Below are 26,159 nucleotides of genomic sequence, written 5' to 3'. Positions count from 1 at the left end.
GAACAGATGACAGAGCTTTGCTGAGAGTGAATTTCCTGTCTTCAATTCAGATTATAAATAGGTCCTGTTCTGGTACTTTTTTTGTAAGACTCATTAACATTTGTCAATAAGAGAGGGGAGCAAAAATGGCTCACTCAAACTGACATCACACAGGGTTGGCCCACATGCCAGAATTAAAAAAGGCACAGATTGGCCCCAAAAGTGGTCTAGAATAGAACAAGATTCTTTTTCGGCTACAGGAACATTCAGTCATACTGGTCTGCAATCTGCCTGCGTTATGAACTACATTTATCTGCCCAGGATCTTTTCCATCTTCACCTCCCTTGAAGAATGTCCGTGAGAACTCCCACATAACACGAAGTTTTTATAACTCTTTTAAGTATATGGGCTTAGCTGATACCAGTCATTTTCATTTAGCCCAACCTGTAGTGGCTTCCCCATTGATGTAGGCAAAGCCGGGAAAGTGTTGCATGTGCTCATATTCAGAATTCCTGCGTGTAGTCAAGGGAGTGTACATGTCACTAGAATTTCCATATCTTGTGGAGTGCATGGATGGGCTCGTGTAGCAGGAGTTTGCGGCCGGGACCTCCGGCCAACGAGGAGTCACTGGTGTGGGATGTAGCCTTGGAGTACTGCTCATCAAACAGGGCTCCATTCTTGATGTTGGGCTGTTGAAAGGGTACTACAATAAAAGCAAAGAAAAACAAATTGAAGAATTATCTACCACATACTTAATGTTAAATTAAGGGCTGGTGGTTTCACAATGCCGTGTTTAACAAAAGCAAAATCATATGAACTACTGGCCCTCCAACAAATAGGTAAGGTCCTGAAGGTAGAATATCAGATAACTAGTGCCCGCAGTCAAACCAGTGTCAGGGCAATCACTGCATTTAAATAATGACTTAATTTATCAAAGAGCTATGCACTGGCAGGTATATCTGGGAGAAGAAAAATAAGTTTTATTCATCTTATCTTTTTGTCACTGCTTTTACTTGAAAACTTGCTATTCAGTAAAAAACAGAGTGTGAAATGTCCCGACTCCTGTTCACTCAGAACTGACTTTTGAGGGAGAAGAGTAAGAGGATCGTTATTACTGGAAAGGTGCCTTTCCTTTTAAATGTTCACAAGCCATCCTGGCCGCTTTCCACATAAAAATAGTATAGCCTGGCCTCAGAGCGGGCAGCTAATTCGAGAAGTTATGAAAAGAGGCCGGCAGAAGAAGAATCTCTCTATTCCCCAGCTGTACTCAGTGACAGTTGGAAACTAGGAATCAAAGAAGCTCGACAAATGCCTCCCACTTAGGAGAAGATGTGCTGAGGATAGGAAGGATGGGCAGGAAAACAGAGAACATCTTTTGCCCTCTATAGGCACAGGCTGCCCAGCTACAAAAAGTAAATTTTGCTTGAGTGCTTGCTTAACGTGTGTTTATCTTATTGCCTGTCATACAGGAGCAGATCATCCTTGTGCTCTCCTTGTTTTGCAATCCTATTATCCATCTGCATCGCAGAGACCATGAGGATCCCTGTTCCCCTTGACCAGCCAAGTGTCTTCAGAGCTTCTACATTTTACACCTTTATACTTTTTCTACAAAAAGGGTCATAATGGAAAATTTCATCTTCTTGGGTTGTTTGACAGTATTTCACCAAAGTTAGGACTATCACCTCTTCTGATGCTTACAAGCCTTGCAAGCTGCATGCCAAAACTTTATATGATTGAGGACTGTGAAAATCCTTCCCCATCTTTTGGAGGATGACAGAGAGAAAAGCTGCTGTAGTTGTTCCTAGGAGGGAGATGGCAGTGATTCCCAAAGGGTCTCATTACATTACTCCACTGCCGGATGGGGCTGGGGTTAATCAGTTGCATAAGGAGCAGTTGCATAAGCCCAAGGCAATTACAGCAATGTCTCCATGAGGAGTTTCTGCTGACTCCCTTCAGACTGCAGCCAGGAAGGCAGCCCTGCCTTGGCAAATGTATTCAAACAGTTCACAAAGCCTCAAGCAGCTCAAAAGTCACACTCCAACCACTCCTAATTAGAGAGGAGAAAGAGATTATTTTTGACCAACCTACTGTAGTTAGCGATCTAGCATCCAGACACATTCCATTGTGTCCTGAGGGAGACAGGCCAGTCAGAAGATGAGAGGAAGGACATCAAAGCTGTATGATGCAATATTTGGCATGTACTTCTCATTGCCATAGAGACTGGATTTACCTGTGCAATCAGCTGCTGAAACAGGCTGGTAAATAGCAGCACTGTACTGGAATGTCAACACTTAAACTGGTGCTGCTAATACAGCTATCAGAATAAGCTGTATTGGCAACACTGGCAATGAGTCTATACAAGATCATCTAAATTTCCATCTTCACAGAATCACAGAATGGGTTGGGTTGGAAGGAACCTTAAAGAGCATCTAGTTCCAACCCCCCTGCCATGGGCAGGGACACCTTCCACTAGAGCAGGTTGCTCCAAGCCCTGTCCAACCTGGCCTTGAACACTGCCTTGGACAGTTCATAGCTTCTCTGGGCAACCTTTTCCAGTGCCTCACCACCCTCATAGGGAAGAACTCCTTCCTAATATCTAACCTAAATCTCCCCTCTTTCAATTTAAAGCCATTACACCTTGTCTTGTCCATACACACCCTTGTAAAAAGCCCCTCTCCAGACTTCCTGTAGTTCCCCTTTAGGTATTCACCCCAGAGTGCTTTTCAGTAGGAAAACTCAGCAGACATTAGGCACTGATCACAAAGGCCTAATTTTCCTTTGCAGAAGAATCAAGTTTTCAGAATTGCTGGTTTTCCAGAAGCTTTTGCTGAAGATAAGGGTTGCTAGTGCCCAGCAGCAATGAAACACAAGCTCTGAAGTTTTAAATGAGGTGATTTGATTTAGGATCATGGTTCTCTCATTTAATTCATTTATTAAGGACAAGGCACTTTGTCAAAAGACAACCAGCCTCTGGGCATTCCAAGTAGACATAAAAGGTTCCAGAAAAAGTTGAGCAAATTTCATATTTTTAATGTTTGGGAGAATAGCTAATAGAGATAGGTTGTGCCTTTCCTGGTCTACACTGGCAATACATGGAAGTCATTTTCATGCCAGTGCCTCCTGACTGCCTTTGCCTGAGCACTGTCATGAACAAAACGCTCACCATAATGAATACAGAGGAAACAAGTTGTCTTGTGATTCACTGTAGCTTTGGAGTTGAATTCATCTCACCTAACTTCAGTTGTTAAAATGTCAGATGTCTAATAAAAGTGTCTCTTCTGCGCTCTGTCTACAGCCACCGGAAGAATTTATCAAACCTCAAGATAAATATTTAAGACAGTAGATAAGCAGTCCTCAGAAGATGTCTCTTCCTCCTGCTACATGATGTAATCCATTAGTTAGGTTGGCTCAAGTTAAACAGAAGTCCCTTTCCACAGCTGTCAAATCCATAACTTGTATTTCTTGGCTGATCTCAAATGTACAAAATGCTTTGAGACAGTAAGAGTTGGGAGCAGGATGTGTCATTGGGAAAAAGCCACACCACACAAATAATACATTTTTAACTTTCTGGTTTCTGTATGTCACCTGTGGAGCTGCAAGATGTGAGCTAGAAACATTCTTCTTTGTCTTCAATACTGTTTTACCTGATACCATTTATCACGGTCTTTGCCTTTATTACCTATTGATCTATACCTGAAGTCATTGTAAATTCTTGTATTAAAGAACAAGATTAACCTAGACTTTTGCCATAATACACCAATGATTATCTCTTGTCTCCTTCCCTATGTCATAATTGATCTACTCTGTTCTTAACCATAAGAGAATCCTTTGCCATCCTGACTCAGTGCAATTTTCCTTTGAGGCTGTGAAACTGAGGTTGTGACTTATATCAGGGGAATTACTTGCTTTTGTACCCACTACAAATGCCAAGAGAAAGCCCTGGCTTCAGCTGGGATAATTTGCTACTTGACAATTTGCAGACTGCAAAAGTTTCATCTGTGAGCAAGAGGAACAAAACGAACTGTGGGAATCTTATGGGAGGTCTCCGGACTGTAAATGGCATTATGCAGGGAAGCCACATAACATCTTCCTGGTAGTTTGGAGCCACAAAACCTGTGCTGTTAGGGGAATGAAACCTTGGCTCTCAGAATAAACTTCAGGATGCATTGAAAAGGGAAGATAATCCTCCTCCTGTGTGCACTCAAGAGGCCATGCTAAGGCTTACTAAGAAGGCAGGGCTAATGGCTGTGCATGAGGGGACAGGATACAGTGTGCTGCTTTTCCTTTTCATCAAGCGCACCCAATGCAGCTGTGTTTATGAATGTGTCATGAATGTAAAAAGAATAATTGCTTGAAAATAACATGGACTCTAAATATCTAGTATTTTACAATAAATTCTGTTATGACTGAATGCAACATGGAAAGTTTTGTAATGGTAGGTCAGCTAATCGCAAGTGAGTCCCTACAGTGAAGAGACTATTGAAAGACAATATTTTTAAAGTACCCATTGGCCCCTGCCTGACTATTAACTCACCCAGTGAAGCATCTATTCAGCCTTGTTGGAGTGTCCGAAGCATAGCCATCTGGGCGGATGCCTGCCCATGCTGCCTGAATCACCTTTCACACTCTACATCCGGTTTGATGAAGAGTGCTTAAGCATGCTGAACTCAAAACACTGGGGCCTAGTGATCTTTGCCAGATATAAAAGCGACATTTGTTGGAGGGCTCTTGACAGGAAATTGCCATTTTCTGGGTTAACTCACACTTGCTGCTACTGCTGCTGTTAGACCTAGACAAGAAGCCCTTTAAGTCTGGGAATCTGAGCAGATTACTGTTAAGGCCTTGCCCAATAATGTAAAATTAATTCAATTTCTTTTAGTATTATTTTAGAAAATACGGTAAGTATGTCCTCCCATGAAGTGAAGTCTGAGTTCCTGCGGTGTGAGGATGGAGAATAATCTCTTCATTCTTATCCTCAGCTCACTGACTGATTATGCGTGGAGGTGAAAGGTGTCTCTGTCCAAACAGCAAAATATTTTCCTTATGAATGTGGCTCTGACTTTACATTGCATTAGCTCACACTTCTGCAGAGTGCTTTAAGTTAATGTTGTACAGTAGCCACTACTTTAGGATTTGCAAATAAGTCATACCAGAAATTACAACAGTTGTGAAGAACTGGCTATAAATTAACTTCACAAAGATATGATGATAATCTCAAAAAATTAAATAATCAAAACTATTGAATGATTGCGTCTTTACAACCCCTAACTCGATCCCTTTCTGCACAAACTGAAGCTTATTGAACATTAGTCTGTCAAATAGTTTGGGTGAAAGTTTCAAGTCAATCGAAGTGGTTTTGGTACTTCAGAGAGTGGCATTTGGAGCCTTATGAAAATGCAATTTGTAATTATTTAGAAAGAAGACATCTGTTTCCTGTTGCATTCAATACATAATTACTTCCAATGACATTTAAACAATCTCAAGTCCGTTATGAAGCCATACAGTTAGGAACAATGATTCTTGTCGCATGGGTGGCCAGTATTTTTGTTCTTTCTGTCATTACTAGCTGTTTGATGACAGGGTGGTTATTGGGAAGGTTATATCATTCTTACTGCACTGGTACAGTCACAAGCTTATATTGTGTATGTGCTGGGGAGACAAAAGCTTTTCCCCTTTTCTTTCTTGTTCTGTCCATGGAAGTAAAAGATACTTTTCATAAACCAAATCTGACAACAACAAAACAGCATCGCAAGCACTTGCTGATACAAATGTTCTCCTCCCAGTCCCAGAAGATAATTAGTGCATCTTGATGACAGAGCCCCAGATCAGGAACAACTGACCCTGGCTATGCTCCTGAGTACAATAGGAAATAGCTTAAAGTAGAAAATAGTAAATAAATAAATAAATGCTTATCTTTAAGGGAATTGCATCTCAAGGAACATAAAGGGAAACACTACTATGCAACTTCTCTGGCTCTCTGTTAAGTGCCTTCACCTGAGATGCACCATTTGGAGGTGGTTGTTCCCTTTTGGAAATAACAAAGGAAGAAAAGTTAAAATAAGGCTGTGTGCAGCATGGGGTCTAGGAGTGTGTCCCACACCTAAGTGGCTGATGTGGCAGCTTCTTCACTGAGTCCCTCCTAGCTAATCTCAGATCAGGTTTGCACGGAAAGGCTGGAAGGGAGCTGCAGCAGGTTCCCTGCTCAGCCCAATTGGGAGAATAGGATGCCTGCATGTTCCCCAGGCTACACCTGCCCTACAGTGCACATCCTGTCCTTAGATAACTCCTGTGCATAGAGCATCCGTTACAAGAGAAAGTAAACAGATGATGACTTTTAAGTCTGGAAAAGAGATGACAGGAAGGAGGTGAGAGGAATGATTTGTATCTATAATGTCTTGAATGGCCAGAGTAGAAAAATAAGGAATGAATATTACCTATTCCCCATCAGCATCACCCAAAAAACATAGGGCACCCAATGCAACTATGAGATAACAGACTTAAATGTAACAAGAGAATATATGTTTCACGTGACCCATCCCTAAATCTCTAACAGTTCAGCTGCTGCTTCCTACTCAGCAAGTCCCTAGCTCAGCTCTTGCCAAAGACAGTGGGGCTATGCTGGTGAAATGACAACTCTCTGCTTACTCAGTTTCTAAGACACATTAATTTCTGGCCGTTACTGGAGATAGGACCTGAATAAGTGGACCTACAATATGATTCATACAGCCATGCATTAGAGTACTTACACATACATACTGTATGTTTGGCTTTTTTGTACTGGATGTGTAGGGATGCGCATTCATGTGATGTGCATCTTTATATGTTATCAGATATATTAAAATATAAAAACATGGAATATATACTGCTGCAGATTACTCTTCCTACTAAAAGTGTTGTCCTTGTGATTTACAGAGAAAAATTACTGCAGCATGAATTACGTTAAGGAAGAGGTGGAATGATAAGAATTGAAATATTTATGGATAGCCTGGAAGAGTACCAAGTATCACCTAGCCAGGGTGAACTTGCAGGCAAAAACTGTGATCAAAAGCCAGTCAAGTGTACATTGTGGAGGTGGATTAGGTGGTGACATTGCGAAGGGGTTACTTCTGAAGGGAGTACCTCTCTGTTAAACTCAACATAGGTTGATAAGAACACTGAGAGACTTTTAGGCAGAGATGTTGTCCACCTGTTGTTTTACCCTTCAGAGACAGAGAACTGCCAAAACATAGTGTCAGTATGGATGTGTCTATGTACATATATTACACAGTCCCCTTCTATATGATGATAGAGTAGCATCATAAGATTGTATGCACTTCTGCACTACAGCTGAGAGATTTGGATAATAAGAAATCAATCTGTAGATAATTTTTCTTTGTTTGTGTGCCAGGCTTGTGGCCAGTAAGCCAAGTCAAGAAATGAGCAATCAGGCCTGGAGTTACAAGGAAGCAACTGTTCTGAGAACTATTCACAGATGCTGATGAAAGGGAAAAAAAAAGTCGGATTAAGACCAAGGTTTAAACAGACTGTCCCTGTCAACAAAAAGGCTCTTAGCCATCAGTGGGAATTAGTCGGCCCATACTGCCAGAAGGAGCCAGGTTTAGGCTTATGCTGGGTTAGTAGCTGCAGATACTACTTCAGCAGAACAGTTACTCCCCTATAAAGTCTTTTACGAGCCATCTATCTCCTCCATTTTTTCCCCTTCCTGTCCATCTGAAAGCCAGTGATCTTTATGAAACTATGTGCTATTTATCAAAATTTCTGTTTATTCCAAAGTCACAAGGTACTACCACATTCCTCTGTGAGCCAAGGTAAGCTCCAGGACTATCTCAGAGATGGGAGATAACAAAACCCTCAAGGGCTCTCACCAGTCTGTTACAGGATAGGGTGTGAGTGAGCACACAGCTGTGACACATGGTGCTTCAGCGGTATCAGCCTTGGCAAATACTGCTGTCTCATTTCATCTAACACTAAGGGATTCAAATTATCCAGAAACCTCTTGCCAGCATGGATGTGTCACAGGTCAAGTGAGAGAGGCTTGGCTTGAGACTCCCACCTGCATGTTTCCAGAGCTGTACATAGTACAAGATCTACAGCTCTGGGACTTTTTCCCCAGCGCAGCTCCACTTGAAGTATTCCAGTGACAAAACCACAGTGGACATCCTAAAATCGATAAAGTGCAATCATCATTGTATTTTCAGGTAGAGATCAGCATGCTGCATGTTGGCAAATACAATTTAAAGGGTCACTTACTCCCTTTCCTGCCCCTTTCCCAGCTGTTCAGTTCATCACTTTCACCAGATGAGTTACTCCCTCCATTCCCTTTGCTCCAATTCCAGTTTTTCTGTTGACGGTCTGTAAATTGTATCTGTGAACTGATCCATTTTAAAGTTCTACGATGTAAATGACCAAGCACAACTCTGTTTTTCAATAGGAATGTTTTTCTGGGATTGAAAATAGCCTGACCTCATAAAACCTGGAGTATGTAACTCTCTTCCACAGAAAGAGGTTGGACACGGTGTTCTTCAAGACCAAGATAGTAATTTATGGCTGCAGCCTAAAACCCAGCTCAATTACATGTTGCCTGTTTCAGCTTAGACCCCTGTCTGGGACAAGTTCTCTCTGAATCCACATATGCAGAGGAGAAGTCCCCACACACAGATTTTTTTTCATTAGGAGTTAATCCATAGACACTATCCTAAAGAGCATCAAGAATATTAGTTGGAGTTGAGCCAGAGTTCTATATTTGGAGTGAATGCAGATTATAACAAAGAGTTCTTTTGAAGAGTTATGGTCAATGCCTTCTCTTCTCGACTGATATATTACCACAGCCATACACACTGCATCTCCTCCAGTTTCAGCGCAGTGGCAGCTGTTTATATATTCATTGCACATTTGGCTTCCTGTATTTTGATTTTGCAACATCATGAGTCCTACGGCAGTTCCTTGCACCATCTTCCTCTCAGAAAGTCTGCTAGGAAAAGAGTAGTTCTCTAACATCTTATTAGGGACATCTTATAAACCTTTTTGGTTAAAAGTAGCTAAGAAAGAACACATTATCAGGGCAAGCATTTTACAGAAGCTCATTTAGCTCTAAAAAAGAATGTCAGCAAATTCCATATTAAACCATTCAAGATTATTTTTGAACGTAAGGTTTCAGTCTGTAGCTCCTTTCAATCCAGAATAAGCACATTTGATAGGGTTTTGTTAGCTGTGTCCTGCTGTGAGATTCCACCTCAGTTTACAAGCAGCATGAGAAAGAACATGCTAAATATGAGTTGAAATCATTTTACTCTCAGGTGTGATCATTAAAGGGTAGCTCTTCTTCGGGTATGTTCAGGACAGTTCAAGGGCTAGCAAGGAAGGAAGAAATGATCTGACATCTGCACTTGTAGAGATAGCCTACTACAGTATGAAAAATATTTGCATTATTTTAATGCATGTTACTATTTCCATATAACGTGTTAACCAGGACACGAGTAAACTAAAAATGTGCTGATCTTGATTTGCTTTATTTATTTCTTGCTTAACTTGTGCTGTCTATGTCAGCGTGACAGACAGTTGTCAGAGGGTAGAAAGAAACTCCTTGTGTGGGTGATAACTTTTCCAAACAGTAAGAGCTTAATTCCCTGTTTACACACAGATTCATGGCCTTACAGATCACTTCAGAACTAGCACTCATATGGGTTTTCTGCAGTAAAGGGAAAAAGAGAGTAAGGAAAATTGGTGAGCTAATTTTAAGTGAAAAATTGATGTGTCCTGGAAAAAATCTTGAGATAACACAGTAAGGCCTGTACTGAAAAACCAATGAATATAAACCTATCACAGGACACTGTACTTAGATGTTCACTCACTGTTCCTATTGAATATACAGCAGCTGCGACAACCCTCAGAGAAATCCTGACACCTCACTGTCAAATTCACACCTCTGCATCTTGTATGAAACTGTTCCAGTCCTGTGACAATAGTCAGACATGGTGGTCCCTAAAATACTTGTATGAATTTCCAGGAGATGAAGCCTAAGAGGTGCCATGTGGGTGGAATACTTCAATGCCATCACCTCCTGCCTGCGTCAGCCTTTTGCAAATCTTCTAGCAGCGAGCAGCTTCCTACGCTAGGGAAGCACCAACTGCATGATGTACTAAAAGCTCTCCTACAGTGACACCGGTTTAGAACTCTTGTCAAATATCATCCTCACAATTAACCTGTGCTAGTTCCTAGTGGCTCAGTTTTATGAAATGAAATAGTCTTGAAATAATTACTGACAGAATTTTGCAGCATTGTAGCAGGAGGCTATAGCATATATATTAAATAGAACCTCTTTGCAGTGGTGTCCTGAAGCTATTCAAACAATATGCAGAACTCACAATTCCTAAACATATGTGTTCTCAAAAGCAGAGGCCCCAGAAGCATTCACAATGGCCTCTGCATCACCCTTCAACTATACGAAAACACTTTTATTTGTTGTTAGGAATCTCTTCCTGTTCCCAACAGCTAAGAAACATACAACTAATTATATTAATTTCTGGTTTAGCTACTTCTTAACCCAGCAATACTTTCTATGATCCAGAATCCTGGATTTTAGAGTTAGTATTTTAAATTCACAATCTAAAGCTACTTCTGATAAAAGAATCTCCACCAAAATTGAAAGATATCTGTGTAATATTAGAAAAGAAAAAATTGGGGACCATAAACGATTAGGTTGATGAGAGCTTATTGATTCAGACAGCTTATTAGCTGTCTGATAAATCTACAAGCACAACTTAAAATGTTATAGTAAGCATTATCAAGCAACTTACCTGTGAAGAGCTTCTGTGGTAAGCTGAGTAGTGAAGTGGTCCAGAAATAGCAGTATCATGTGGTAAGGATGGATACTGACTTTGCATTGGATGGGGATGCTGGTTGCTATAGCTACCATAGTTGTAACTTCCTGTGTATCTAAAATCCATCAAAAAACACTGTTTAGTATGCATAATAATTGTATTCCAACTAATAATTCTAGAACTTTTATGAAACATTCAGATTCACTCTTTTTGGAGAATGTTTTAAATAACCTTTTAAAAAAGGTATTTCCCAGCTCAGATGGGAAGCAGATGCCATTAGTGAAATTACATGTACAACACAACAACAAATAGAGAGACTTGGCACGTTTCTGTGACTTGTTTTAGATTTCAGGCTCATTTATGCCCTTTCTAAGCAGAAAGTGTCTTTCCCTTTTATTATTATTTTATTGCAATGTTCCTAGTAAATTGCTATCCAGGCTGAGGAACTGGGGTGAGATTTGACTTAAAGAACTACACTGTGGAGTTCAGTTATCTCTTTGCGCTGGGATCAGATGTTCCTTTTTTGGGAGGGAGAGAGATGTATTAATTTGCATCTAAAACACTCAACATACAGCTTTAGCACAGCTGACTGAAGACTATAGTAGGATTTGAGGTTGGAGAATCTGCTTGCTTTCTTTTTTATCCCGACCCCTTGTCTAGGGACAGCCGGGGTAAAGGAAGAAGCAGTTTCCTTAGCTGTAAGAAACCGTAGGGTCAGTGCTTGTTGGCCACTATTATTTGGGCCATTCTCTAGCAGAAGATGCATGGACGCTTTCTGCATCCTCCCCATTTTTATGTAACCATGCAAATGTTTGATCCTAAGTCAGCACAGAAGTTTAAAACTTCTTAAAATAATGCTGTTTGAAATCATAGAATCATAGAATAGTTTAGCTTGGAAAGGCTCTTAAAGATCATCCAGTTCCAACCCCTCTGCCATGGGCAGGGGCACCTTCTGCTCAAAGCCCCATCCAAGCTGGCCTTGAACACTGCCAGGGATGGGGCAGCCACAGCTTCTCTGGGAAGTTCTCTGGAAAATTCTCTGTGCCATGGTCTCACCACCCTCACAGTAAAGAAGTTCTTCCTAATAACTGATCTAAATCTACACTCCTTCAGTTTAAAACCATCACCCCTACTCCTATCACTACACTTTCTAATTAAGAGTCTCTCTCCAGCTTTCTTGGCAATATCAGAGCAGCCTTCTGTGCTTGAAGAAGATGCTGGCCTATCTAGTCCCTCTTGTAGTCCGGGTACCCTTGGACTCCCAAACAAAACCAAGTCCCATAAGGCAGTGTTTGCACTTCATGCTTTCTCTACTCATGAAGGAAGCTCTGTCCTAGTCTGGATACTATTAATTTTGTTTCCTTCTTTCATTCGTCACTTCCTGCTAAAACATACCACTTCAATGTACTTGAGCATGGAGTGGTAGAGTTTCTTATCCTAATCTCTATTGTGTACTTTTGGTCCAGGAAGCTTCCTCTTTCTTTTTTAACTTCAGGAGAGAAAGCACTGACAACCTGAGAAGTTGACCATGCTCCTTCAAGGCTAGTATTCTGCCTATTTGAAAGTGCTCAGCTGAGGAACCCTGCATGACTCTAAGATGAAAGTACCAGAAAAATCCAACAGAAATGTTTTCTGCTAAGTACCATGTCTTACAGTGACTTCTGAACCACATCTGTAGCTACTGAGTAGTGAGGCTTCAGTTCTCAAGTGTCTTGGCATCGTGGAATATTGTGATATAAAGTGCTCTGATCTTTTAGGCATTGTCTCTATTTCAAGATAGTTTGGAGCCTTTATAGTTCACAGAGGATCATTGTTAGTATGAAAGATTGGTAGGAACACCAGCAGAACTTCTGTTAGGAAACTTTCAGGTATGGTGGGTGGCTAAGAGTCTGCAGCTGCTGTGAAATTCACCTACAGTAGGGGAATGGCTCGTGGTCTCCATACTGCTAAACAATCCCAGTTCTCTCAGCCCCTCTTTGTATGACAGATGCTGTAGTCATCTAAGTGGCCTTTTTCTGGAATTACTTCAGTATGGCTGTGTCTGTCTTGCACTGGGGAGCACAGAACTAGATCCAGATGTGGTCCCAGAAGTGCTGAACAGAGGAGATGGATCATTTCTCCTGAGACACGGTATATTAGGATCATTCTTTGGGGACTTTCTAGCCTTTTGGCACAGGAAAACAGGAATCAGAGAAGAAATCTACTGAAGCCCTCTCTCTTACAAAATATCCTCCAGGCCTACTGTGTTTTAAAATAGAATTAAATGAGCTTATAAAACTGAGATATAATGTAAGCATACAACAGTAACAACAGCCAAAGAATCATGATACTAGCTCTTTGCAATACAGACTTACTACATCAAGAGTCGGAGTTCATAGTATTTCACAAAAAATACCTAATCATAAGTTTATTGGGGAAAAAAAAATAAAATCCACAAACAGGCAAACAAACCCTCCAAAAAACAGGACACTGGGAAATGAGTTACCCGTGTTCTTCTCTGTGAGGATAAACAGGTATCCGGTGTGTGACAGATGATGATGGTACATGTGGACTCCTCATGCAGGGCAACTGTTGGGAATTTTCAGCAGGTGACCCAGCAGCTGTTGTCACGGTGTAGGTGAGTGACCACGTATAGGATTGCATAGCCCCTGCAGACAAACAAGCATTAAGGGAACACAGCTGACATGGGCTGTCATCCATAGAGGTGTTATGCTCTGAGAGAGTTGTAGGAAAGCAACCTTACAGGCAATGATAATGGAAACAGCATCAACCATATCGAATAAAACAGCCATATCTGAGGAATAAATAAGAATACAAATAGATCAGTTGGAGTGTGCAAAGACCCAGAGGTAAGAGACGTATCTGGGATGGCTCAGTCTGTAAACTTTCACTGGGGTCTTGAAATGATTTTTCAGAAAAAATTGGGATAGGGTTTAGAACTGGAGGAACACCAGTGCCAGTATTTCTCAGGCATGATACAGCAAACCCTGAGGTCCCTCTCACATGGAGAGGGCTGCTGGCCTGTTTAGCTCTGAAGCTGATCAGGCTGGACTGAGGCAGGAAGTATGGTCAGAACAATGAAGGATTAGGAAAAAAAAGGGTGTTGCGCAAATAAATTTCTTGAATCCTTTTGCAGTCTGTACTTGTTCCACCCAACTAGGTACCAGCCTTTGTAGTGGCAAAACAGTGCTAGATCTCCAAATTATAACAAATATATAGAGACAGAAATAGCCTAGACATTTTCTTCCCACAAATAATGTTTCTTTCTTCCTTCAAGGCGGCAAGGACTGGACTTAATTTAGTTTTTCATGTAGAGCATTTGTAGGAAGAGCAAAGCAAAGAAGTGGGTTTTCCATTTTGCTTGGAAGGTGCTGAGTTTTTTAATCATCCTGATCCCTTCCAGGCAGGAACTCCAGATTCATGAGCCAGCTGCTGAGAAACCTTTGTCCTTTGCACACACCCCTTTCACTCAGGAGGCTGACAGATCCATTGTTCCAGCATAACATAGCTCTTGCTGGAGGTCATGACCATACTGGCTGAGATTACCCTGCAAATGAGGACCAGAACACTGAATTTAACCCAATGCGAACACTAGTTTGGGGGTCTCTGGGCACTCTTGACTCTTTTTCACTAGCTAAAAGGAATTGCAGGAGGCGACTAGTTTTTTTCAGTGTGGATTCTAGGACTTCCTGTAGCATGAAAGGGCCTAATTCAGTGGGGGAAGTGATTGTATTACCAGGTCTGTGTCTAGTCCATGGCTTTGGGGAACAAAAAGCCTATCTCAGATGTGCATAATTTTCTTCAGGTGTGTGTGATTTTATTTGGCAAAATCAGACAAATTGTTGGTTTTTTTTTTTTTTTTAAATGGGAAATACTTAATTCTGGGACTGATCAAAGGTATTCTGATTTCATGCCGAGTCCTGCATGAAACACTCCAGCAGGGTGTGATTTGGTGCTCTTACACTAGAGATATCCTTGGATGTATTATTGTAAAAGATAATTAGGCTAGGTCTGTTTCACATGCCCACATTTTCTGTCACTAACTCTTGGATTTTTAGTCTTTCATCTCCTCCCCTTGCAGAGGACCATTGAGATCCCTGAGACCAAGGAGAAGCTAGTGCATCAGTGTAGCACTGAGGCTGTAAGCAGTCATGGTTCCTTGAGTTAAAGAAAATCTTTATGGAAGCTTACCTTCACTAGAAAATAGAGTTTATGTGGAAGGGGGCAAAACTATTTGCGTGGCCACCAAAGAGCTTCATTTGAAAGCAGAACAAAAACTGTTGAAAATATAAATATCAACAACTAGTCTGTGGAATATTTTGATTTCAAAAGGTCAACTATTTTCCTTGTCCTGTTTGAAAATTTGAAACTTTGCTTCAGAACAGGCCTAAATTCAAAAGGCAAAACCAAAAAGAAAATAAAGAAAAGGACAATAAAGATGGCAAAAACCTCCAAATACGTATTTTTAGGTAACATTACTGCTGGGTTTTGGGGTTATTTTCACTTTTTAAATTTGACATAAGACAAAAGTTTTACTTTGACTTGATTTTATTTTTTCCAAGAAAAAAAATTGCCATTGATCCAAAAATCTCATAACCTTCCTACCTTCCTAGCTCTAAAAAGAAGTGGTAATAACAGGGCCAGAAGATCCTCTGCATTTTACCAAATACAGTTGATTTGTGTGGCCCTAGCCATTGTGACAGCCTCCTCTTCTTTGTCTGAAAAATAGTAGGGATCTTATCTCAGTCTGAGGAAAATGAGTCAGTCCAGAACAGCAGGTTGGTTCATGTGCTCCGTGTGGGAAGTCAGGCTCCTTGGATGAGAGGACTTGGCCACTCCTGGCATTCAAATCTAACTGGCAGTTCAGTTTTAAAACAAATGTTTAGGGTGTTCAAATGTTTTGTTTAAGGATGTTCTTGGGAATCTACAGCTGCCTCACTTCTCTTTGCCTCTGTGGAAGGGATCCCATTACTTTCGGTGACTTTGTCACAAAGACAGAGAGGAAGCATAGAAGGTGACAACAAACTTGCAGGCTGTGTTTATGTATATATCGGGTCAGCCAGGATAGTGCCAACATTGTGGTTGGTGGAAAAGGAGGAATCGGGTAAGTTTGGAAGTTAGCTTTTTAATACCCGCCTATGTCCCAGTTCTACATGATTAATTTCCTCAGCTGGCTGCAGAGTTGAACTCCAGGAGATGAAGACTCTTTTAGATATGGCTGAACCCAACTGAAGTGCTTTCTGAAATGAGCAGAAACAATAGTGATTGAGCAACATTTTGCTCTGCTTTGTGTTCTGAACATTCAGGATTTGATTAAAATAGGGAAGTTCATTTATTATCACTCTTTTATTTTCCTTTTTAATGAAAAAATTGATTTTGAGGATACTAACCAAGAGGCCAGCTGACCTGTAGGAGAGCCAAATATAAATGGAACTGCCATCAGTCCAACAACATTCCTGTTGTTGTATGTGCCATCATGTACACTACTGCAGAAAGAAACAAAAGTTTCTTCATGATGTTGCATTTTATCTTTCATTTATGTTGGAGCAAATGACCACCCAGGTACAAGCAAGACACTCATAGCACTGTGTATTATCTTTGCTAGTAAGTGGTACTGTCAACCTCAAGCAATCAGAAATCTGGAGTCAGACCCCCAATTTGCCCTCACACAATGAAGAGATTACTTTAACTATCAGCTTTAGAAAAAACCACAAACCCTTCCATTTGGAAGAGGGAAATTGCCTTTTGAAATTGGAACCTTTGACACTGCAGCTATGAGAATTAAACTGATTGTTGAACGAGAGCTGATGTTCTCATATATTCATGTAAGTCCAGGAGCTGAAGCTTTAGGAAGAAAGTAGAAATTTGTTTTACTTACACACGCAAATATGAGAGGTGATAGCTCTGTGCAAGTACCTCCTGTGCCAGATTCCCAGAACTTTAATACCTAGCCTAGACTGGGAAGAACAGTGACCTTAAATGACCATTGCTGACCTGAAGACTTATATCACACAAACATTTCTTGAAACTAAAGTTTACTAACATATTAGGAACTACTTACAATTCAGAGTTCATTTTGGGTTGTCTAAAAGCCATTGCATTGGCAAATGAGTAATCACAGCTTTAAGAGGGGCTTTAAGAAAGAATAGCATAGTCGGCCATATAGCTATTACTTTTATTACAATATTGTTGCAGTTTGAACAATCATTAATCTGGCCTTTGTGATGTAGAAAGGATGGAGACTAATTATCCTTTTAAATGTCTTGTAACTTAACAGAAAGTTTTAAATACAATGTTAGCTGAGCTATGCCAGATGTTCTACCACAGAAAGGATAGGATTTATCTGTCCACAGAATGGATAGGATTTATTTTTCTTTTGCTCAGTATCATGTAATTGCAACAGTTTAATTTGATGGTTTTATACTGACCACTGACTGAAGGCAAAAAGGTTAAAATGAAAGTTTAATAGTTAACTTTTATTGCTAATACCACAAGCAAGAACGAGTTAATGATGCCTTAAATTAGGGAATTGGGAGCTCGTGGTAACCAATGGAACTAGTTCTCACAATTTGCAAAGCATTTGCAGAGTTTTACATTTACCTCGTAAAAGACACATGAGAAAATCAATAGAGTGCACTTTAAATATATTTCTCCACAACATAGGTTCCTCTTCCAAAATATTCTATATATTAATGCCACAAATTCGTATATGGAATAGTTTGATGTAATACATCGTCAGCAATCCCATTTTAAAATATAGTGATTTCCTACAGCTGAAACACAGTTGTTAATGATTAGCAAACTAAAAAGCTGATCAGCTCATCTGCACGATGAATATCGAAAACAGAGGTACAACTAGTTGCCCAAATTAAGACCACGAAATAGCCACATACTTATATTTAATCTTGACCACTACTTGCATTGGCAAGTTTGGGTTTCGCAAGGCAAAAGTTATTTTCACGCTCAAAAGTGAAACTACACCAGATCATAAGAATAAAATCCAGTTCAATGAAACTAAAGTTTTTAAAACAACCTAAAAATGAAAAGCTGGAGAAAAGAGAGAGCTCAAATAATCAGAAATAGATTTCTTGCCTAAGAACTTCTGTTATGGGAACAACTACGTCAAATTCTACTGCCTGTACTGTGGGAGTAGGTCTTTCAACCGTTGCTCCCAAATGATCCTATTTCTGGCTTGAAACTTCACATTAGCAGACTTCAGTCTTACCAAGACAAAAAAATAGAGGGAAAGAATAAAACAGACTATAATGAAATAATAACATGAAAACAAAAAGACTCACAATCAAATTTCATTTGTAATGTTTGTGTGAGTTCATTCCCTTGCATTACTGGTGGGACTCGGGAGGGTTGCATAAGATCCATGCAGTTCCCAGGCCTGACCAGATCTGCACATAAGTCAAGTAAGCTGAAGGTGGAAGCTCAGATAGCTGACAAAGGCTACTGTATAACTATGGGATAAGCTTTGGGTTAGTAGTTATGATAGTCATAGAGAGTTACAGTCTCTACAGCCTAAGCACAAGTCCCCCAAGTCTCCATTCCTGTCAATGTTACTGGAGTTCACAGTTCCTGCTGTGCCTTTTACTTCTGGGTGCAGTTCTGCATCATAGAGAGTTCAGGTTATAACATCATAACAATCTTATTGGAGCAAGTTGCCCACAAAATCAATGTTTCAACAGGACTCAAACATATACACCACTTCCACCACTGCCTGATCTTAAGTTGTGTGCTCACCTGCAGTATCTAGGAATCATGTGCCCCTTGTCTAACTGATCTGGGGATAATACTGTCCTATTTCCCTCCTAAATCATAGAATCATAGAATAGTTAGGGTTGGAAAGGACCTTAAGATCATCTAGTTCCAACCCCCCTGCCATGAGCAGGGACACCACACACTAAATATTGTATTTTCTCCAACAGCGAGAAAACCTTAAGTTTTGATGAAGGGACAAATGTTCATAAATCTGTTCGCACCACAACTATGCATTGTGCTTCCCTGTGGCGCCTTGGAAACAGGAAGAACATTTGTCAGAAAGATTTAGCCATTGCCAAGTTCCCCAGTGTGGTACATCATCACTTTCTGACATTCTTTCAAGAAGGTTTTGTAACTTTTCTAGTGCGTAACAGAAGTGATAGTTTCCACATTCTTACTATGCACTCTTTTCACTGAGAAGCAAAGCTGGAATTTCACTGTCTGAAAGTCATTCACATTTCTGCCTTCTTTTCCATGAGTTAACAGAACACTGTCTTTTGATCATATAGACAGAATGTCCTGCCCACATCCAGAAGGTAATTAGTAAAACACTGAGAGTTTCACATTAGAGTGCAGAGGATAGTTGCCCATTTATACAGTCCAAACAAGAAGACAGTTACTGGGGGTTTTTTGCTTACTATTTTCTGTCAATCCTGCCCACAAGTTGAATACCTTTATGCACAGATTTTTTAACCTGTGGGCCCACCAGAATACAACCACTTCGTAAGTTGCCATGTAAAGCAACTGAAAATAGGCTTTAGACATGCAGTTCCTACTCTCTAACATCGAAAGATGAAAGTTTTCAATCATGTGTAAAACATTCTCAAGGGAAACTTGCCCATCTATTTTAACATATTTGAGTCTCAAATGTATTGAAAGATATCAAATTCCCATTTTATCCACTAGGAATTACTGAACCACTAGTGGTTCAGAATTTTGCAAACCTCACTGAACCTTAAAATATCTGGCACATTTCCTTGAAGTATATAAAACATCCAAACACCAGCTCTTTTTCCTGTTAGACTGCACATCATGTTTGGATACAGTAGAAGACATAACTGGTCCTTTAAACAGATTACTGTTTGAGAAGAATTCTCATCTCTTGAAAGCAAGCACATCATGTTCTCGGGCTCAATTTCAGGTAACCAAGTGCAAAAACCATCTTCAAGCAGATCCAGCTGCCATAAACCTACCTACCTGTTGTAGCTGCTATGCCACTGTACTCTGGGGACTGATTGCTGACGAGCGAGGGGGCAGAGGGCACTTCCACTGAGGTGGCTGATTTAGCTGGGGAGAACGGCACTGGGGAGGGAGTTGGAGGAGCTGGTTCACTCAGAATAATTTCATCTCGTATTTCTGCTGCAGAATGAGAGAAAAAACATAGTTAAAAGCAGAGTCAAGCAACAGTGAGAAACTACAAGAAAAATTAACCCAAGCAGTTAAGTTCTGTAGGCTGTATAGCAAGAAATGCTTAACAGGAACCACCAATCTTTAAAAGAAGTATTTCTGTAACATTCATCATTACAGCCTTCAGTGTACCTTCATAAGACCTCTTAAAGGAAAGTGCTACTTTTCCTACTGTATAGATAGGAAATTTGTTCATAGACAACTTAAGACTTATTCCTGAGATACTATTAGATACCTAAAACTAGGAGTCCAGTCTTAGACAGGCACTCCTGCTCCTTCTAGAGACATTGGAAAGAAACATAAATCTTCAGGTGATTCCACTGGCTTTTGGTCATGACCTTCTTTCTTCACTGACTAAAGATTATGATCCTCTGGATAGTTCTAGCTGCTAAAGGTATGTGGAAAGTATACAAGGGTAAGCAACTTGTTTGTCAAAAGAACAAGAGGCTATGGCAGGGCACTGAATTAAATCCAGGTCTTTTAACACGTAGGAGACATTACCTTAATCACTGAAATGTTGTTGTTCTCATAAATCTACAGGATAACAAATTAAGCCACAGCTAAAATGAAGAATGGAACCTTCCAAAGGTGACAGGTGGGTTTACCTTGCCAAAAGTAATGGGAGATGCAAGGAAGGAAGACAGCTGAGGACCCCTCATTATAAGGTGTTTGGCCTGAGCAGAGGGACTAAAGGCAATCTCTGCTTGCTTCTGTTCTGGCAAGACAGTGTAGAGTGGAGCAGGACTCAGAATCTGCTTCTGTACAGGCACTCAAAACATAAGCGTATCAGAAACAATAGCTTTGGGTTTTGACTTTGCTCACTTCTCCTCTCTCTCCCTCTTACTTAGACTGGTACAAATTCACTGGTATCACTGAATTTGTTTAGTGTTAAACCAGGGCAAGAGAGAGAGAAAAAAAAGATCAAGAATCAAGAGTTAAACCAGGGCAAGAGAGAGAGAAAAAAAATCAAGACCGAGTCTGCTGAAAGACAAGGGTAGCTTAGACAGACTAATTAAGGTAAAAGGTTCAGTATAAAAATCTCTTACTGAAACACCAAGTGTGTGTTTAGGAATGGGGTTTCAGACATCCAGAGTTACATTATGAAGCAAGCAGACCTCTTTCAGAATGTATTAGCCAGGGATGCCCCCCTCACAAATTTCTTATGCCAAGTCACATTGGAACTGAAAAACGTGTTGCTCCTAGATAAGCCTCACTGGGTTAGATGAGGATAAAGAAATGTCCTAACAGACAATAGTGTTTCCAGTGAAATTCAACAAAGGTGAATAAAAGAACAAACTCACCTGTGCTTCCTTCTCCTTTCATTGCCCTCATTAGCTCATTAGCTCTCTCCTGACAATGAAGTGATTCTAGCAGATACAATACGTAGTCATCAAACATCAAGTGAATAAGGTGAAAAGACCCTGGTAATAAAGTGAACAAACAAAAAAGCCATTGACTGTCTCAATATACTCATTAAACCAATGATTACAGTATTCAACATAAACAGTAGAGTAGGACTGCCTCCATATGGTACTGCTACTGAAGTATCTCTCTTACTCAAGGTAAAAGAGGATAAAATTAAACCTAGGGTCCAGCAAACTCTGTTCGCTCCTGGATTTATACAGGCTTATATGACCAATTATTGCTGTTCAGGTTACAGCTGAAAAGTGAGACTTGACAGAATTTTCTTCTCCTACATCAGCACTAAAAATTTTAGACAATTACACTACAATGGAATTGTTTCCTTTTATCTAAAGGACCAGACATAAGGTTCTGACAGAAGCAGAATACTGAATTGGCTGTCTTAGCAACACTTTCTGGCATAAACTTTCTGAACTATCTGTGTCACTGGACAAAGAAATTAATAAGAAGGTAGAAACAATCTTCTAGATTTCCTGATATTGTGTCTCCACTGCATTACCTGGACTAAGACATCCATTAACTGCCAAATATAGAGGCATTAGCAGCAATTCTGGGTGTCTTAAAGGGAAAGATTTGTGCCAAAGACTTCTCCTACTACACCATCGTTTCCTAATCATCCATTTGAATCATATCATCAGCATAAAATTTGGCCTGTTTCTCTGCTTACCTCTGGAGATGTCCTTGATACTATTTCTTAACTGCCATGACAAGAATGTGAAAAACTTGATGACAAAAGGACTTAAAGGATAAGTACAGACAAAAGAAAATGTGGGGGATGGAGTCAAAAAACACTTTGAAAATTAATAGTAAAAGGATAGCTATCTGCCACAAATCCTCAAGTAAGATTTAGGTACAGATGGAGAACTTGGTAATGTTGTTCGGAGGAAGGACTGGGTGATGCTGTAGACTAGAGTAATGGAAATGAAGCTTAATAGTTCACTGTAAGAATTTCTGCCCTTAGTGATTTATATCATCCTCTGATTTATATATTTCTGCTATAGAAACAAAAGTATTAATACTATTGCACAAGGCATTGGTGAAACCTCACTTAGATTATTGCATGTAACTTTAGTCACCCATGTTCAACAGAAATTAGTACAAGTTTAAACTGGTATGGAGAAGATTACCAGGAGGATAGATTTTAAATGACTAAAAATGCATGTCTGGCTTCATTTTTCAGAAAGGAAGTGAGTTTCTTTCCTATAATTTATAAAGAAGGATACATGTCAGGGATGGTGAAGAAATGTTTGCCCTAGAGCACACATAGCCACAAAAATAGATATGTAAGAAGAGAGCATAGATACATTTCAGGGGAAAAATAGAGGAGCAAAGCATCAGAGCCAAGACATTGTTTAATGTCCTCCTGAAAGGAATAACGTTCATCTGCAGAGGAAGGCTGACTACTGTCCAGATGGAATTTGGTCAGTTTATACAATAGGCTCCGTGACACAGAGTACCCATAATAGCTCCACACAGGATTTGATAGCACAGTTTACTTTTCTTAAAGCTCCTATATTTAGACTTCCATGGAATATTTAAAACATGTTCATGTAAGGCACTAAATAACTCCGGTAAGAGCAAATGCAGTCAGGTTAAAATAATAACCAGTCCAGCAGCTAGTTTAAATCAGAGAAAGTTCATCGGCTGAGAGAGGAATAGAGATCAAACACTGCCAGACCAAAAAAAGAAAACCAGATGTGTTCCTTTTACTACATTCCATTACTACAGTTTGAGAAAAAATACTTCCACGGGAAAAAGCTACAACAAGTTTCAAATTCAATCAAATTTCATGATGATCAGTTCCTTCACAGGAAAGTTAGGTTTATCTTGGGATATTAGTTTTTATCTCAAAGAAACATAACTACCCCAACTCCAGCTTCTGTACTCAAACATACTGTTGAAGGGCAGAAGAAGTGGTTTGAAAGAGCCTATATCCTTATACAATTCTAGCTGGCAGTTCAGCTTTCAAAGTGACTCTGAGCACATTCTTTTTCTTTGTGACCCGCATGGTCTTTGTGTTTCATTCTCTCACTCCGTGCCTGCATGGCTTCTATTGTCACTGATACGAGCTGAGCAGACACACTGGGAGGTTAACATGTGCCTTTGTGTTCTTGGGCAAGGCAGCACAGAGAAAGGACATACGTAATTGCAACACCTTTGCTATGGGGAGGAAATCTTTGGCTGTTGGTGAACCTGAAGCACTGTTTTTCATTTGTTTCACATGTCTATGCAAATCAAAATGGTAAAAGTTTCCCCAGCCTTTCAAGGGTAAATAGTGGAGAGCTTCACTTAACTACTGCACAGAATTCGATTCAATTTAGCAGTGTAATAGACAGCAGACCTGGCTTATCGCCTTGTTATCAACCTTGGATTTCCCCAGTGGACACCTGCATTATCAAGAACCTCCATAAATTGCTTGCTCTTCTTCTGACTACAGTTTTTTAGTGGGAAGTTTCTATTGACTTCAGTGCAGTTACTACTGATAAAGATTTGTGAGGTAAGAAAAACAGGCCTAAATGCTATCAAACTTAAAGTAGTAGTATAAAGCTCAGGGTATTTGGTGTTTCTGATCAAACTCCTTGCTCAGCTTTAGTTAAAAAATAAATAAATAAAAAATAAGGAAGTTGCTTGTAGTTCCATAAAAATATTTGGAAGTGTGAAGCCTGAACACTGAAATGCTGACAAGCAAATGACAAGAAACCAAGATTTGCTATTTTTTTAAATGTCTTTGCTTTTGGGGGGGTCTACTGCTTTATTTTGAAGACTTGGGGTTGGCAATACTGAATGCAGCATTTAAAAACACTCCAGTGCCCATGTCATTCTTTTGAATTTCTCTCTTCCTCTCCTATTATTTCTCCCACTGTGTATTTTTAAACACTGCATAGAGTTTTTGAGCCCAGAATTTGTGTGAAAGGCACAAGACAAACAAGTTGTTGGTACTGAATGAATACAATATTTTTACATTTTTGAGTGGAATGAAATGTAAGCTATAGAGTGAAACCAATATCAGGGCATGCATTTCAGCTACACAGTGAATACCTATTCAGCATGATGTACAAGAATTTAGTCTGCATTTGCAAGCTACTGTTTTTCATATGAAACTCTTTGGTCCTTTCAAGTACATCTTTAAGTACTGAAATGGATCCAGCCGTGGCAAGCAAACCATTACACTTACAAAGGTAAGAAGTCATTCAAGAGACTGTAGTTACAATAATAAATAGCATTTGACTCTAATTTTCAGGAGTTAAGAAAAATCATGGCAGGAATTACCCAGCTAACGTACAGTAAGTAACAGCAGCTATCTACAGATACAGCAATTACACATGAGTAGCAAAAGAACAGTGAGGTTTCCAGATCTGGAGAAAATCATGGAGCTTCTATTACCAATTAGTTACTTTATACACTGGATGCATTACCCAAACACTGCCACCAACTGTGCCTTTGATATGCAGACAGGAAGGAGGGAGGGAGGCAGGAAGGCAGAGGGAAAAAGGGAGGGCAAGCAAGAGAGAAAGGAACTTTTTTCTGCCAGGGATTGTTTCAACCTGCCCAAGCCACATGCTTAAAAGCTTTGCAGGATCAAATCCTTGTGCCAGTCAGCTCAGTACCAGGTATTCCATCTTCCTCCAATCAGATTCCTTTATCATATATTTTAAAAGTAAAAATATACTCTCCTGTATATAGTAAAGATTCCATTATTTAGCACATCATTTCACTTTAAAAAAAATTACACTGTGAGCATTTGAGTGTCTATATTGCTAGAAGTGGAAAAAATAATTAAAAATGAGTCCACTGAAACAGTCTCCAATGCAGTAAAAATGCAAAACTTTTTATCTAAGTTAAGAACAAAGGTACATAGATGTAAATATTTGGAATAGTAGAACAGTCTTTCTTTCTCTCCATAGAGTCCACTTAAATGCTCACTTCTAGCTGAAAAGCTAGAAGGAACTGTGTTAAGCACGGAAGAGTTTTTGCCATCTAGCTCTGAGCTGTTTCAGTTCAGGGGTTATTCTTTTGGACTTGCACCACTCTAATTCCTGAACAATATGTCAAATGTCCTTGCAGTGAAAGAGTAGCATCATTAATACAAATTATTATAAATTTGTGTCCATGTCTAAATAACTTTTTGGGGAAAGAAGGTAGGGATAGCCCAAGCTTCTGCTGGATACGATGAGGATATAGTTTTGGTATCATTCTCCCCTTTGAAAACCTGAAGGCTCAGATCTCTTCCTTACCTCCACTGGCATTACACTTGAGCAGGGAAAACTGCACCCTGTATAAATAAGGGTTAGAACAGGGACTGAACTGACACCTGTCTTTTCATATCCCAGGAAAGAGCCTTCCTAGCAAGCTGCAGACCTCTGCAGCTCAACAAATGGTTGTGTAATTTGCACAAAGTGAAATAGTTTCAACAGAAAAGATGAGAAAACCCTCCACAGGACAAATCCGCTAGCCCTTTGGTTAGAGATCTTGTTCTGACAGTGATCAACACTGCTTCAAAACTGCTGAGGCTGGCAGCTGTCATCTATGTACCAGAATGGGGCCAGTGCAAAAGAATTCTCTTTGATTTTCCTTTTTTAAAAATAAGGGTTTCTGAATTTGATTAAAATCCCAAACTATCTTAGCTTCACACTGAACATGGTGATTTTGTTTTGAACTCTTGCTTTGTCTACCCAATTGAAAAACAGTTTTTTATCCAGTTCTAATTATAACACCACATACCCATGAAAAATATATCAGCTATAACCAGTACTAATTTCCCTG

The 26,159-nt window shown here is 39.9% G+C and overlaps 1 protein-coding gene across 1 annotated transcript in view; it reads right to left on the bottom strand.

Moving 5' to 3' along the window:
• Positions 1-255: 255 nt before the first annotated feature.
• RFX4 (regulatory factor X, 4 (influences HLA class II expression)) overlaps positions 256-26,159 on the bottom strand; it is a gene marked incomplete at its 5' end in the record, with an annotated part of 70,292 nt that continues 44,388 nt past the window's right edge. The window contains 5 exons of the mRNA XM_010012516.1: positions 256-682; positions 10,776-10,914; positions 13,285-13,447; positions 19,764-19,925; positions 21,275-21,394. Coding sequence (XP_010010818.1) covers positions 410-682; positions 10,776-10,914; positions 13,285-13,447; positions 19,764-19,925; positions 21,275-21,394 — 857 coding nt within the window. The remainder of the gene's footprint in view (positions 683-10,775; positions 10,915-13,284; positions 13,448-19,763; positions 19,926-21,274; positions 21,395-26,159) is intronic.

This window comes from Nestor notabilis, unplaced genomic scaffold, assembly GCF_000696875.1.
Source record: "Nestor notabilis isolate BGI_N333 unplaced genomic scaffold, ASM69687v1 scaffold7844, whole genome shotgun sequence".
Classification (NCBI taxonomy): domain Eukaryota; kingdom Metazoa; phylum Chordata; class Aves; order Psittaciformes; family Psittacidae; genus Nestor; species Nestor notabilis.
The sequence above is the reverse complement of the archived record's forward strand: the minus strand, read 5'-3'. Positions and strand labels throughout refer to the sequence as shown.